This window comes from Pteropus alecto, unplaced genomic scaffold (assembly GCF_000325575.1).
Source record: "Pteropus alecto unplaced genomic scaffold, ASM32557v1 scaffold95, whole genome shotgun sequence".
In the NCBI taxonomy this organism is placed as follows: Eukaryota; Metazoa; Chordata; class Mammalia; order Chiroptera; family Pteropodidae; genus Pteropus; species Pteropus alecto.
The window spans coordinates 21,881,830-21,898,852 of NW_006441071.1; the positions used below are offsets into that span (position 1 = coordinate 21,881,830).

A 17,023-nucleotide genomic window follows, 5' to 3' on the forward strand; every position below is an offset into this window, starting at 1 on the left:
ATTGTTACTTCATTGAAAGAAGATTGAAAAAAAATCTTATTTTTTCTCGTCCATGGGTTTCTCACAGTAGCATACTTCTCTGGCTGACACTGTATAAAACCTGCCAGAATTAGTCCTCATTTATAGCTGGATTGGCTTCTAGGTGGCTGGTTAAGAAATTATAAAGTAGATGTTCTTCGATAACCTCGTGTGGATTTGTAAATGAAATGCTACAATGCCATTTTCTGTGCCATTAATCATGCTAACAATAAAAATAATATGTTCATTATTCTGCTGTTGAAATATATTTTATCATGTTTTTTCAAAAGATCCATGGCATTAGAAGGCAGAAGAGATTTCTGTTTCACTTGCTGTCCCCACATCTATCCTGTCTGCCTTCTCCTGTTATCATGCTCGAGATCTGTGCTGCTACTTTAACAGGCAATCTACCAAATTTCTGTTAATTTTTAATGTATTAAAAAGTAGGTAATTTTCTCTTTTCCTTACTATTCGGTAATCTGCAATGTCCAATTCTCCCTCTTTTTCTTTTAGCACTGCAGTGACAACACGCATCCCTGCCAATCAGACATGAATATTGAAGGAGCCTGGAAGAGAGGTTACACGGGAAAGAACATCGTGGTCACCATCCTGGACGATGGCATTGAGAGAACCCATCCGGATCTGATGCAAAACTATGTGAGTGTTTGCTGCGTTTGAAACACCTTCTCTCCTTGGAAGCAAGGGAATACATTGTAGGATTATCAAAAAGGGGGAGAATTACAGAAAAATGCAGCAAACACATACGGTAGTCTGTATATTGCTCCCGTCTTGTAAGAGATGCACTCTCAGAGTACAGAAGGCATGAGATAATGCTTTCAACTTTCAAGTGCCTTTGATGTTTTGACCACAAAAAGCCGATGATACGGTAGCAGAAACCCCACCACCAGCACCACCTGCTACCCAAAACAACCACTTTTCTCAACAGCTCATCCACAAGCCAGGCAGCACTCTGTTTCTTTTATGGAGAAAAGTATACTTAGAATGTTTCTCAAGTTATTCTGCTGGTTTCTTTCTCTCTTTGCCTCTCCTTTTTTTAAAGGACACTAATGATCAGCCTCCCAGTAGTCCTTAGGAATCAGTGAATTCTTAAGAAGGAACCACAATTCCAGGACTCGTGAAGAACATAAGATGAGCACAAGGTCACAGAGCAAGCAAAAGTGCTGAAACTCAGTACTTTCATTGAAAACTCTGGTTTTGATACCCAGTGCAACCGTGGTGTGTTGGAGGAGGGGGGTGGGTAGCCAGTTCTCAGACACTGGGGCTGTATTTTGCCCCATGGGCCTCCAGTCCCCTCTACCGCCATGATATTCACTGCCTGGCAATGCGTCATGACCCCTCTGTCTTCTGCTCTCCAGAATTATCCCTTCCATCAGCCTCCCCTCCTTAAGTTTGGTGAAAAGTGCCATAATTGTCTCCCAGTGTGCCATTCTCTATCTGTTCCAGATTCACGTTTCCTGATACCTGGTGTTCTCCATAAAATATTTCTTTTGTTACCAAAGAGCCTGCAATGACTCCCTATTATCTGCAAATAACAACTCTCTGATTCCTGTCAGGGCTCAGCAGAAACTCCTAGTGTCTTCTGATTTCTTCTCTCACCTCTTTTCTGTTGACAGCTGTTTCCATGTACGGACACTGATATCACTACATATCCACTTTGCTTTTACCAACATCTATTTTTTCATGAATCCTTTTAATGACAAAAGTTTGGCTGCATGGGTTTTCCTAAATTTCATGTTTGTATTGAAAAAAAATTCTCCTATAATTGGTGATTTTCTATCAGCTGACAAGTTTCTCCTCTTATCCTTGAAGATAAAAGCAGCTCTAAACCATGGTGAAGTCCATTTCCCTTTACAGGACTCATATTGACCCTTAAGGAGGACAGTCATAGGCCAGGGCGGGAAGGATTGCCTCGTGTTTATGAAAAAGTCCCACAGAGAATCCTGGGCCATAACTGGGAGGACCACTTCTCAGATTTTTCTCTTCTGTGTTCCAGTTTATGGTCATTAAGGGAATGACTTCAGCAAGCCCAACCCATCTCACTGTGCCCTGAGCTGGCAGAGAATTCTGAGATAGGCCCTGCCTCTAGGTTCCCTCTGCACATCAGCACAAAGGACTTGCCATCTCAGAATGACCGCTGCCTCTCCCTCCTGTGTGCTCTTCCATAACTGGTGGACATGGCAATGGCCCTGAAGAATGTTGTTTCGACTCTCTCATAGTGGATGGGGGATGGGAAGGCTTGGTTTCTCTGCATAGTGGGAATCACTGTGTGTTTCTCTGACCATCTCTCCTCTGGCCTTTCCCTTACTCGTGAAAGTATTTAGGTAGAAATCACCATATATTCTCTCCGGTGTTTCTTTCTCATTTGCTCAATCTCACTTACTTTATGACATTTAATTTCTCTTAAATTAATTTTCTTTTTTGTCGCTCAAATTTGAAAAGACTCCATTTTATCTTTGCAAATACAATACTTCCAAATCACTTCCTTGGTACTTCAGTGGAAACTACCACTGCCTCCCACAGTCGCCCATTTTTCTGACCTATGAAAACCTCCCCTCACACAAGAACACCCAGTATCAACTTACATATTCAGCTACTTCTCCTCTCCATATTCTACCCGCAGCCCTTTTTGTTTCAAAAATTCATCCAAGAAACTTTACAAGTTAATTTTCTACAACGAAATATTGAAACAATTTTCCCTAAATTAGATGATTTTCCCTAAGGTTAAAAGAAAGAAAGAAACGGCAAAATCATTTTGTTCTCATTTGAACAAAACATTTGAATGGCTGCTCTCCTCCTTCCTCCAAGCACACCCAGACAAACTTGTGTCTCTTCACGACATAGAATTTTACAGCTAAAACGGAACTTCAGTTCAGTCTCCTCATTTCACAGGTTAGAAACTGAGGCCTGAAGACTAAAATGAGTTAACCCAGGTCCTATATAGAACTCCAGCCACCTGTCTCCTAGCAAAGAAGTCTTTCTTGTCATATACAATGTGATTTTTATAGTGTGTTCCTGCTCTCCACTGCATTGGAACGTATTTGATAAACTACAAATAGCTTTAACTTAATTGTGATCGCTTTCTTGATTTTTATCATTTTTTCCTCCTTGAAAGAAAACTCTAGAATTTACTTGTGTAATTAGCAGTACTGGTGCCCTCTCAGTTTTCCTAATGTCAGAGCTGTGAAGAGTAGAGAAAAGCACATTGGATGGGGTGTCGGTTGACCTGGGTTCCAGTCTTAGTTCCACAGACAGTTCGTTTCATGCCTTTGACCAAGTTACTTAACCCATCTAGGGCCTCTGTTTCTTTATACATAAAATTAGTAAGTTATACTAGCTATATACTCCCTTCATTCTTTAATGACTGCTAAGGGGGGCTACATGGCCCCCTTTGTACAGGAATCAGGGACTTACCACCTTTGTATGTAATGCGTATTTTGTTTAATTCCCCTTAAACAATTCAGACCCTACGTGACATAAATTATTTTTAGAAAGAAGAGTTCTATCTATAGTGACATAAATTTGGTTTCAGAGATATTTTTGCCTCATTTTGAAACCTTGACATACGATAGAAATTTGTTCATTATTTTGATTGGTGCACAAGACCATTGGGTATTAGCAGAAAGTCTGAATTGTAGACTCTTTTATAATAGATAAGACATCTGAAACCAGACAATATTGCCTAATAGAGATCTTAAGATACCTGATATAATGAATTTCTAATACTGACTTTTAATTGGCCTGCCAATTACTTGTGAATGATTTTTGTAATAAAAAATCTTTGAATTATGATAAGGAATTTACATGCTCAAGGAATGAAGATAGAGAGTCCACGGAGAATAAATCACTTTGCTTCTAGGTAGTCCAGGAGTACTTCACAGAAAAGGTAGTAATTGAGGGCATATTTGAAGAAATTGGGTGAGGGGCCAGTTTTTGGTCAGAGAGGAAGAGTGTTGGCTAGAATAGACTGGGCATTTCTTTGGTGTGTGGAGAATATTTCTTCATCTTAAGAGAGAAAAAAATGATACCGGTTATTACTGAACAAGGCATCCTGACACCACTGAACCACGAATGTATTATTTAATCTAATTACTCTCTTGCAGAAATGTGTTTAAGAATGTATGAGCCTTCAGGTTAATGGCTAATTAATGACCGTCTGTCTCTTTTCTCTCCATCTCTCCTCTGGCCATAGGATGCTCTGGCCAGTTGTGACGTGAATGGGAATGACTTGGATCCAATGCCTCGTTATGATGCAAGCAACGAGAACAAGTAAGGCCCAAGCGTGCGGTGGCTGGTGCCTGGCTGCCAAGGAGTTTTGCTTTCTGCTTTTGCTGAGGGAAGAAATTTTCTTCTTAGAAATGCTTGGTAACAAATGATTCCTAATTTTTTCAAGATAAACAAGTATCTTTCCACTGAAGCTTCTAGATAATCAAAAAGGGACGGTCCACATTGTAAGAATAGTTGTAGATTGAAAGAGAGAGAGAGGGAGAGAGAGAAAGAATGAAAATGAGATCTCAGGGGAATGACCTAGCATTCCAAAATCTTGAGGGTACTGGGGATGTTGCCCTTCAAGAGATTATTGACCTGTGACCACTTTGTTTAGGGATACAGATGCTAAAGGGAAAGACAAAACAAAGTATCCCCTAAAAGAGTTAACTTTACTCTGTCAAATTCAACAAATTTGATTGCATACTATGCTTAAAGTCTCTTTCTTCTTCTCTGTAGTGATTATATTTTCCACTGATGTACCTGAAATACTTAGAAGGTTTGCCGCACATGGAACACATTATGTTTCTTATCTCCACAGTCAAGAGCCATAGAAACCCATTTAGCCACAGGTACACTTTCCAGTTAGTACACTAGATTTTGTGAAAGCAAATAAAAATGCACAGCTATTTGATAACATAGACTGTCTTAACATTCTTCAGAAAGTAAATGGGAGTGGTATTTCTTGCTCATGATGAACTAGATTCTTTAAAAGATTAGTAGATATTTCTAATCTCTAGATCACATTAACTTTTTTTCCTTTTATTGCAAAGCTCTTCTAGGGTAATGCTGTCATTTAGATACTATCATTTGAATTTTTATTTACATGTTTTAGTTTGAGATCACAGAAGTTCCAAAGAGAGGTGTTGTGCCCACTTATATATTGTTTCCAGCCTGCATTTTTCTTTCGGGAAAAATTTCTCAGCTTGTGTTTGATTAAGTCAATAAGTTTAGATAAAACTATATGACCTACGTAATCGTGACTAGGGCATATGAACACGAATTCTTTTTTTCTCTTTTTACTATCTACCATGAAGCCTCAAAAAAGTCACTGCAGAAAATATGCTGTTTGTTATTAACAACTGAGTAAATATTACAGATCAGATTTTGTGGCGAAAGCATTAATATGCAAAATGATGTAGATAGAATTCTCCAAAATTTTCTGAACAGAGAAAGGGAACTAAATTAAACTGGATAGCGGTTCTCAACCCTTTTGGCATCGGGGACCGATGCTCCTATGAGAATCTAATGCCTGATGACCTGGGGTAGAGCTGAAGCAATGATGCTAGTGCTGGAGAGCAGCTGTAAATACAGATGAAGCTTTGCCCTCTGGCCTGCCACTCACCTCCTGCTGAGTGGCCCCGTCCTAACAGGCCACAGACCGGTGGTTGGGACCCCTGGTCTAGATTATAATGTTTAAAGATATAGTGAATTTCAAACAAAGGATTATAATTTGAGACAGTGCGAGCTAATGCGTTTAACCTAACTTGCAAACTAGCGTGAAAAACACTGAGGAAGAAACTTGAAGCTTCAGTAGTGAAAACGTCATCACTAATAAATTTCAGTACATAGTTTATTCTGCTATAATGTGATATATGCATTCCTAAAAAATATTTGCACTCTGTAAAATCTAAAATCACAGAATAATAAGAAAACAGAGTTGGAGCTCAACACTCAAAAACTTCATCAGCGACCACGCAAAATGATAGGGACCTATTGAAAACAATAGCCCAATTTTATCCATATAGAGTGGTTAAGAAATATATAAAACTACAATAACTATGACACTTTATCTTGAAAAAGACCTGAAGTTTACTTGTGGAAATGTGTGTGCAATTACATCTACTCCTACTCACATGCCTGCCACTCTTTGTGCAAAAGAAAAAGAATAAGAGAAAAAAAAAAGATAGTTTGAAATTTTTACAAAGAACAGAAAATAGGAAAATTGCAAATAAGCTGAGAGGAAAAAGGGGACAATTAAGTAGAATGGAGGACACCCACCAGGATGGCCTTCAAAAGCATGGCAAAAGCATAGCCTACAAGCAATTATGAAGTGGAAGGAGGGTAATCTGAAATATATAGGAAGTAGCGGCACCCAATGTGGACAAGTGAGGCCCACTGTGCTCCTGTGGTATGTAGTTCTGTGTGTGTTGTGTATTTCTACAGGGCTTAGTGTAGCTAGGTGCGTTTTCTACATTCATCTAGAGTTTGGGGGACAAAATTGTGCATAAACATGAAAATTTTACATTATGTTCAAATTATTCTCTTCATATATCAGTCAGTGTTGATTGATTAGGTCGATTAGACATCAATAAAAGAATTGTGTTTTCAAGACAAGCATCATGGCAGAACTGACAGTACAATATCCATTAGCTAAATTTGTCCCATCAACAATTGTATAGACAAAAGAGAAACATGAAAGCTATAGGAAAGTCTAGATCGTGTTGACACCCAAAGTATCCTTGTACAGGATGTCAAGGGACAAAGAGGGACTATAGGTAGAAAATGAAAACATATTGTGCCCTGCAGTGAGTTCTATCAGAATCTACATGTGCTGAGTTTTTGCGGTGAAGCTCTCGGTGGTGGTGACTGTTCTTCAAGGGTGGGTCTCACCTGTAACTAACGTTGCTAATCACAAAGTCTATGTAAAGACAATTCTTTGAGTACTGACTTTGATGGTTTTTTTAAAGTCTGCCTTTTAAAAACTATTCTTTGTGAGGATTCCTTTTAAACTTGACCACTCCCCAAGACCTTTGTTCAAGAAGAATTGCCATGGTCCTGCTCACTCTGGAGTAGTCCTCTGTGTCCTTTTTTGACCCATTCTAAGCACTGTCCATGGTTCATTGAGTATCAGTGTGGGTTTGATTATTGGAGGACACAGGTATTGTTCCAGATGTGTACTTAGGTTTGTAGTCTTGACAGTGAAATACGGCATTTTCAGAGGTACAATACTGTCGCTTCCTACCTCTGTTTTATGAAAGTCAGCAGTTACCTGGGCGTCAGATGTCTCTTTATCTCTTATCAAAAGTGCTGCCTGTTTTTTTATTTTCTTTTTTCTCTTTCTTTCTTTCTTTCTTTCTTTCTTTCTTTCTTTCTTTCTTTCTTTCTTTCTTTCTTTCTTTCTTTCTTTTCTTTTCTTTCTTTCTTTTTCTTTCTTTTTCTTTCTTTTTCTTTCTTTCTTTCTTTCTTTCTTTCTTTCTTTCTTTCTTTCTTTCTTTCTTTCTTTCTTCTTTCTTTCTCTCTCTCTCTCTCTCTCTCTCTCTTTCTTTCTTTCTTTCTTTCTTTCTTTCTTTCTTTTCTTTCTTTCCTTTTGCCATTCTTAAGCATGTATTCAGGCATTTAGGGTTAATATATCCTGTCTTCATTAGATCATAATTATAGATGTGTTTAATGTGTCTGTCTTTAAATGTGACTCCATTGACAGATAATTCCATTTGAATAGAGGTCACTTGGCATCAGGAAATGAGTGGGTTTGTAGTTTAGAAGAGCTGGCTTTTAGCCTTGATTCTCCTTGATTACCTTTATAGTCTTTGGATCTAACTACTCTGAGCTTTAGTATTTTATATTCTCTAAAATGTGCATAATAATACTTCTAAAGAGTAGCAATGAACAAAACAAAACAAAAAGTAGCAATGAAATATTTAAGCATAATAGGTACTAGATAATCATAGCTGTTGTTATTATAATTGTATGTTCTATTTCTTTATCCAGTTCTTGATAAATAATCAGTTAAAAACTAATTATCTGAAAATATATATGCATATAAACATTTCAAATGTAAACTAAGTCTCGGAGGTCTTCATTTCTAAGTTTACAGGTTTAGTTAGGACTTTCAGCTTCTTTAGGGGCTGGGAGCTATGAATGATTCAGTCTATGGTAAATCTGCTTTTCTTTAATTCCATTTCCCCAGCTCCCTGGATGGAGCACGAGTCCTTGAATTTGATGTAAGACAGTGAAGGGGAGGGATTTCTAATCATCATCAGAATAAGGAAGTTGAGGCATATGCAGTGCAAGTGCCTCCTCATTGTACTATCTGACTAATAGGCTACAGAGTGTATTTGGAGTTATTTCATACTTGGCTGTATTTGTTCATTCATTCAACAGGTGTTCATTGATACTCCACTTTGTGAATGGCACTGTGCTAAGTTCTTGGAGGATGCTAAGTTCTTGAGGGGTGAAATAATAGAGGCTGCTAACTAGTAGGTTAAGTTGGAGATGACTTAGTAAGGTGCAAAGCCTGAGAGTTTTTAGTGCTGAGAGAGAATGTACCTTTACACCTTTATGCAAATCATTTCTCTTAGCCTTACATGATTACATTTCTAGTCCCAAAACTTTGGGGTGAAGTACAAAAGTTATAAAAATCTCTTTCTTGTCCCTTTTTCAAGTCCCCAGATAGTAGTATGTTAGCCCTAAATAACTGATGCTAAAGAAATAGTATTATTAGAGGAGACCATACAACTTGTCCTCTCGTTCAGCTTTGCCTCTATTCATTTTAGCTTGCTGAATAAAACTGACTGCATTGTTTGAGGCTTAAAATAGAAAATGCCACCCTATAAATGAAACAGCCTTCTGGCATTTCATACCACTAGTCCTATTTCTGATAAATTATTTATTAATGTCTGAGTTAGATTGTCCCTTCCCGAGGATGCTTCTTGTTAAATGATCCCTCTGCTCAAACATCATAGCAACATATTCAGTGGGAGATGAGACCATGGCATTGTATTTTGAATGTGTGATTTGTGGACCCAGAATCTAATTCCTTTTCAAAATAGACCAACCCACAGGTTAAAGACTCATTTTCTAAAAGAAATGGATTTTTCATTTTGTTTCTTATCTTTGTTTCTTGGAAGATTTAACCAGTGTGGATGGAAGCATGTTCTTTTCTGGCTCTTTAGTCTCCTTTCACACATAATTTCTAGTTTTAAGAATTTTGCCATGTTGCAGAAACTGAAGTGTGTGTGTGTGTGTGTGTGTGTGTGTGTGTGCGTGCGTGCGCGCGTGCTCTTATTCTTGCAGATGAGGACTGTTGTCAGGAGGTAGTGTTCCAAAGCAAAGCCAGTGAATGTAGGCAGTTTTCTGATTATACAAAAATATTTTAACTCCATACTAGAGGGAAAAAAAACACACTTTAGATCTATGACCTGTAGCTCTATGACCTTACTGCTTGTTAATGTGGAAGCATTATTTCTTCAGACACAGGATTTAGCCATATATGTTAAGACAAAATTATCCTATAGCTAAGTAGGTCATAAAAAACCTACCAAAGAAAAGTAAGGCCATTATCAGAGGCTGATTTGTTTACTAAATATTTTCAAAATTTTTCCTTTCATCCTTTTGCAAAATGACATTCATACTACATAGTAGTTACCACATCAGTGATTATTAAATGAATCTATGTAACGTTGACTCCAAATGTACAGACTAGATGCTGAATATATACAAAACAGACAGCTGTGAAAATATATGACACTTTACATATACAGCCATAGATTTTATGTCCATGAAAGAACCTGCAATGAATATTTTAGAAAATGTATTTCTATCATATTGGTTCATGATGCAATGTGTTGAAATAACTAACAATTTGGATCACCTTCTAGGTTCTGGGAAGAATATCCAGGTGCTGGGACCTCACAGAAAGTTGTAGCACAACAGGAAAAGGCTTCTCTCAGACCAGAAGCCACCTTTTCCCTTCCCCTCAACAGCTATTAGTCACTAAGTCCTGACAGCTCTCACCATCTAAGTCCTCCTCTGCAATAGCTCTCCAAGGACATAGCCTCCCCACCCCCCGCTCCACCCATCCCTCCACACTAACCTTCTGTTAGTCTACCCTCCTTCTCTCACCTGAATCCTCATAAAATCTCCTGAACGGTTTCACTGTCTCCGGTCTCACCCCATCCTGCTGAGTGATATTTCTGAACCAAAACAAGAACATTACAATCCTTTAATATCTTGACATTTTGTTAAAAATACAAGACCCTTCATGACCCCACTCCTCTATCATTATTAAGTCTGCTCTGTTCTGTGTGTCCACTCCTCCTTCTACTTCATTAGCCTGACAGGACTTGTAGAATTCCCTGAATATGCCATAACTGTTCAGTCTTCCATCATCTGCACCTGCATATTTCCTCCTCCCCCTTCAACTCTTGTTGGCTCCCCCGTCATGCCTTCTCTCACCCTCTCTCATCTGAGCTGGCTGCCCTCCATTGAGTTTTTACAGCACCTGTGAACTTTTTATAAAGTCTTTCATGGTGTAAATGTGATTGCATTTACCCAGGTAGGGAATAGAGAGGCAAGAACAGATGCTGAGAAGAGAATTTTCAGTTTAGTTTGGGATATAAAATATGTTTGCTCTTACCATAATTATGCAAATATTAATCTTGATTGGCTCATTTAATGAATTAGCAAAATGTGTCCCAAACTAGTAACTTATTAAATGGTGTGTATGTATACAGTGGCCCTTGTGCTGCATATCTTTTTTTTAACCTTCCACCCTGCTCTGTGTTCCAGAAAGCTGATCTCTAGGGACTTGCATTAATGGGTTCCTTTGCCTTCTGGGTTCCAATTGGGTTTGTCCAATGGCAGGCTCAGACAGATCAGTGGGATGCAGAAGAGTGTAGAAAAGGTATTTATTCGATGTTCACTCCTTTCTGGGGCACTGGGGATTAGCTACATTCCTGAAGGTCCTAACTCCTGTCAGGTGACCCTAAGGCAGACCTCCTACGAGCTATCCTTTGTGGGTATCAATAACCACTTCCTTCTCAAGGGTCCTGAGAGCTAAGAGTTTCCCAGTGTTGCTAGTCTGGAGCACTGCTCTATTCTCTATTCGTTTACCCAAATGCCACCCACATCTTTATATGAATGAGTTCCTCGAAAAAAATTTTCTCACCTTACCCAATATAAAGGAGCCCCATATTTCTCGACTGGCCCTTGACTGACACAGATATGTTAGTCCTTTAGCCTGGAACCTTTGGTAGAGTAAAGAAAGAAAGAAGATACTTCTATTCATAAGATTTCTCTAAGTGCCCGTTTATTTTCTAATGAGAGCTGAATAAATACGAAAAATAGTCACCTAACCTAGGATTTATATACACCTCTTACCTGAAGTGTAAACACTCATTTTTATTAAGCAATGCATTAATTATTCCAGGGCTTATGATTATGATAATGCAGTTTTCAGACTCCTTCATTCTTCCTTTGTCAATTTCAGGGTATTCTCAAGAAATTTTGGGATTTAATCTCTTGGGGCTCTCAATAACGGTTTTGATAAAGGATCTGATTGATGCTATAGGTTAAAGTAAGGTTTTGGTATAATTTATGCTAACCCAGTACTCTATTGCCATGAATAATTGATAGTTTTTTCAATTTAAATTTCTTATTTAAAAAACAAACTCACAAATTCCTGAGGCCTCTAAAGCAGATGGAAATTGAATAAGTATCCTTTTTAAATAATGGATTAAGCATTTGAGCAGGGTTCCCAGACAGGTGTATTTATTTATCTTTCCCTTTTAATCTTCTCCTTTAACTGAAGACTTTGACCTTTATATTTTCTCGTATTTCTTTGCATCCAGAAATATTTAAAAATTAGAGCATGAAGACCTTGAGAAGTTAATGCTAGGAGTATTTCAACATCCCTGTTTAACTTTAAACAAACTACCCCAAAAAATCTAAGTCTATGGGGATTACTATTTGACTATATTTGAATGCAGTGTTAGCAGATTAAAACGAGCACATCTGCATGTTGTCTCATTTACTGTTCACAACACCCCATATTCAAAGAGAAAGCCCAGAGAGGTGAAGTAAAGTACCTCTACGTGGCAGAGTCAGAATTTGAGCTCATTGTTCCCACACCATCTATTATTTACCTGCCTGGCTAAAATAATCTGTGGTCGGGTAGGTAAGAAATTAGTTCTTCTATTAAGCATATGCTTCAGTAAGTTTACTACCATGAGAGAACTATAGTCACCAGAATGGTGCATCGCTAAGATCAATAGACACTCTATAGTCTGGCTCTAGCAAGTGCTGGTGCTCATGGCCCTGTTTCTCCCGAGAGAGAGGGTTTGTCTGCAAAGATTGCCAACACCTTATGTACATGTGACTATGAAAAATGAACACCATGTATTACAGAAAATGATTATATAGATCTGATTTCACAATGATATTGTTCTATGAAAATAAACAAAGGTTACTCATATGAGACTAGAGGGTATATTTTTGGATCTTACTCTAGCAAAGGAGCCAGCTACCTTCACTTGAAGAGACTTGAAGGCAGAGACATAGTCTTAAAAAAAAATAAGTGAAGGCTTCAGGTGTGGTCTGATCAGAGGTTGGCATGTGAAAGCTGGAGCTTGGGTCTCTGTTCTCAAACAGTTCTACTAATATATATATTAACAGGGTTATTTATGTTTTTTAAATTAAATTTGAATGAGTATCAGGTGCTCATTATGTTTTGGGAAACTATGTAAAAGTGCCACAGGTATGGATGTTATTAATGTTATTAAGGGTGATGATAATTAAGTGATAAGATAAAGTTTTAGTCTAATTCTCAGATGGCAGGTAGGTAGTTTTCACATTTCTCTACACGAAGATATGGACTGTTTTAAGTTGGAATTATATAAACTATTTCCCAAAGTTTTTGTGCTAAATGACAGCCCTCGAGAGTATAAGTTTTATTATGATCATCAGGAAATGTGGCCTGTGAAAGAAAGATTCTCTGTAGGAGGAAAAGACTGTGCCCAAGGAGAGCGTATGGGCATCAGAAACTCCTACCCTAAGAAGGGTATGGAGTCTTATATCCTGCGCTGGGGAATTATGGTGAATTCTCTCACCTATAGACCACTGAAAATAGCTCAAAGAAATTGAAAAGAGCAGTTAACTACTTGTAATTTTCCAGCAGATTCTCCTGAATCCCTGCTTCCTCTACCACGTGTCCTCATCATGACAAGCTGCCATCTCATGAATTTTAGAAAAGACTGACCTTTGTTAGAAGAGTTTACCTCTTCCTATTTTTAGATATCCCTACACCATCTGCATATAATTTACATATGCTAGTAAATGCATTTGAATTTGCATGAATTGCAGATAAAATACCTTGTGGTGACATCCTGGGCCAAGATTAGCTGACTGCTAAAAATTTTGTACGACCTTTTTGCTTTTGGTTGGTTTTTCCTCCCCTGAGGTTTAACCTTACAGGATCATACCCGCTCCCATGCCTGTCCCAATTACCAAATATAGACTCTCATTTTCTTCCCAACCCTCCAGCAGCCCCTGTATCAGGTTGTCACAGATCCTTTTCTTTTTCCACTGTCCTATTACCTTGATCTTTCCATAGGCTCTAGCATGATGTTGTCATCATGCAGAGAAAGACGCACACATTTGTGTGTAGCAATTGCCCAGTCTTGGCACCCGTTTACAGAGTTTATTCTAGGTCATCTGACTAGAACTCAGATTATTCAATAGTTTTAATTGCGACTTGTGTTAATTTTATTGCATGTCTGACTCTTTCATAAAATTTGTGTTTTTTTCCTCAAAGAGTAAGTCCCTTTAATGCTTTAAAAAAAAAAAAAAAAGGAAACTATTTGAAATGAAAACAGTTGATTGGCTTTTTAAATCTTTTATCTACCTATTCTATGCATCACATAGGAATATTGTGGGAGGTTGGGTAATAGAGCATCTGAGAAAAAACTGGGATTTGAATGGGAAAATAAATCAAAGAATTAGAGGATTTCTCTTTGTTGAAATTGAATTCAAATGGAAGATAAAGGGGTCCCCAAAGTGAGGGACAACCTCAGAAGCAGCTCCACTCACAGCCATACATTTGCCTTATCATATGCCCTTAGTAGCATACCATTTATGAGACACTAGAGTCCCCTGTTATTGTGACTGTAGTTTTTCCCAGTATAGGGATGCCATAGCAATTGTGCTTAATTCTTCTGTAAGTTGAATTTGTATCAAATTGATCAGCCCTTATGGGGAGTACTACTAGTGGAATTATTATGGTGGAACCACATTCCACAACATGGATATATAGGGACAAGACCTATATATCCATTTTTTGCACTGTTATATTAGTAGGAGTGTGTTCATTTGTATTTTTGAAATCTTTGCAGCTCCAATGCAAATACGAGAAGGTATTCAGATAAGCCATTGCAAATTATATGAATATTCTTTCACATTTTATGATCATGTGTACTGTTTTTCTATTAGTTGATTCCATTTATCATCATCTAATTTCCTCATTGTGTTTCTGTAAGCTTGTGTTAGAATCCCCACTGTAAAACTTATTTCAATTATAAGGGACACTAACTCATGTTTAATTCATCCTGGTTGAAACAGAATACTCATAACTTCTTCATTTCTGTCATGGTTTTTCCTTGACTTTGATTAGGCTGTTGTTTCTTCTTGTACTGAGAGTAAATAAACTTTGTTAACGATGGTACTCACATCTTAAATTCACATGTTTTTCTTATAAGATGTGTAGGCTTCTGAAATCTATATGAATATAACATACATAGATTTGGAGTGGAACAGGAAAATGTGTATTGGGGAGGGAGGTTCAAGTAACCGCTAGATAAGTTGTTAAATAAAATCGAATGATCCTTTTATACACTGAGAGAATATTTCGAGCAATACCCTGTAAAAAGCATGCTCATACTGATACATGGACAAACACTGCATGTTGTTCATACTTGAAAAGTTATTGCTATGTGGTTATAATAATTTTTAAAACTCGATACACACAAGCTGCTTATTTGGTTTTCCTGTGAGTAGTTCTGTAGCTTTGAGAAGCTTGGCACATGATTTGGGCGGTGGAGTGGAGAACAACTTTGCCCCCCAAAGAAACCTCGGCTGCTTATGCCTTGGGCTGTAAACTCAGCCAAGTCCAAATAGAGTTCAACAGGGTCAGTATATGTTGAGAGAATGAAAAAAGAGCTAGTGTTCCTGTTCCCTTGACTGGCTTTAGTCATTCCAAGTCATATCAATCTTACCTTCTCAAATATAGAAGAACCGTCTACTATGAATAATAATTTTTCTAGAAGTTTAGACTTCACAAAGAATTTTTACGTAGATTCTCACTTGTCTTGTAAAAATTCTTATCAGATAGGTAGTAAGTAATTGTTTTGATCTCTCAGTATCTGAAATATTTATATACAAGAAATGTTCTCTCTTAGGAATCTTGTAGAAGAACCAAGACTTCTCCAAATGGTAGCCAAAAATGCTAGATATTAACTTGCTCATCCTCCCTTGCTGTAGTCTAGGACACAGGTTATGTGGTCTAGATTCTAAACACCAGTAGCACTTGTGCAGGCTAGTGACAGAAGAGGCCAGGTAAGCGCTCACTCACTTGCATGTGTTCTTCTCCCCCTCAGCAGACCTTTCCTTGAAGAGAAGCTAGATGTTCTTCATCTTTAGTCTCCTTGCTTGTTCTATGCTCCCAGCAATCCTGAGCTTCCCAATATCTGTACATTGGTTAGACATTTATGTAATTTATATAATTGCTCTTTCTCTCCTCTGGCTCTCCATCTAGCCAATACATTAATGCTAACTGCATTCCCTATGCCATGCTCCCCATCCCCATGACCATCTATCAACTACTAATTTGTACTTCTTTAACCCTTCACCCCATTCTTCCAGCTCCCCCAACCCCGCTACCGTCTGACCATCACCAGATTGTCATCTATATTTGTGAGTCTGTTTTTGATTAGTTTGTTCTTTTTGTTCCTTAGATTCTGCATATAAGTGAAATCATATGGTATTTATATTTCTCTGTCTGACTTATTTCACTCAGCATAACAACCACTAGGTCCATCCTTGTCATTGCAAGTGGTATGATTTCATGTTTTTAATGGCCAAGTGATATTCCATTGTATATATGAATCATAATTTCTTTATGTAATCGCCTGTTAATGGGCATTTAGGTTGCTTCCACATCCTGGCTATTGTAAATTGTGCTGCTATGAATATTGGAGTACATAGATCTTTCCAAATTACTGTTTTGGTTTTCTTTGGATAAATACTCAGAAGTACAATTGCTGGGTCAAAAGGTATTTCCGTTTTTAATTTTTTGAGAAACCTCCATACTGTTTTCCATAGTAGCTGTACCAATTCTCAATCCCACCAACAATGTATGAGGGTTCCCTTTTCTCTGCATCCTCACCAACACTTGTTGTTCTTTGATTTATTGATGATAGCCATTTTGACAGGTGTCAGATGATATCTCATTGTGGTTTTAATTTGCATTTCTCTGATGATTAATGACCTTGAGCATCTTTTCATGTCTATTGGCCATCAGTATTTCCTCTTTGGAGAAGTATCTGTTCAGCTATTCTGCCCATTTTTTAATTGGATTGTTTATTGTTGTTGAGTTGTATGAGTTCTTTATATATTTTGGATATTAACCTCTTATCAGATGTATCATTAGCGAATATCTTCTCTCAGTCAGTCGGTTGTCTTTTTGTTTTGTTGGTTTCCTTTGCTGTACAAAAATTTTTAGTTTAATGTAGTCCCATTTGTTTATTTTTTCTTTTGTTTCTCTTGCCTGGGGATATATATCCAAAAAGAAATTACTTTTCAGGGAGTTTACTGCCTATGTTTTCTTCTAGAAGTTTTATGGTTTCAGATCTTACATTTAAGTCTTTAATCCATTTTGAATCTATTCTTGTATACGGTGTAAGAAGGCAGTCAAGTTTCTTTTTTTGCATGTATCTGTCCAATTTTCCCA

The 17,023-nt window shown here is 37.7% G+C and overlaps 1 protein-coding gene across 4 annotated transcripts in view; it reads left to right on the forward strand.

Annotated features, from left to right (window-relative positions):
- The window catches only part of PCSK5 (proprotein convertase subtilisin/kexin type 5), a 404,343-nt gene that overhangs the window by 116,273 nt on the left and 271,047 nt on the right, over positions 1 to 17,023 (forward strand). For all 4 annotated transcript variants that reach the window (XM_006918450.2, XM_015594534.2, XM_025051431.1 and 1 more), the window contains exons 4-5: positions 532 to 675; positions 4,229 to 4,305. In XM_006918450.2, coding sequence (XP_006918512.1) covers positions 532 to 675; positions 4,229 to 4,305 — 221 coding nt within the window. The remainder of the gene's footprint in view (positions 1 to 531; positions 676 to 4,228; positions 4,306 to 17,023) is intronic.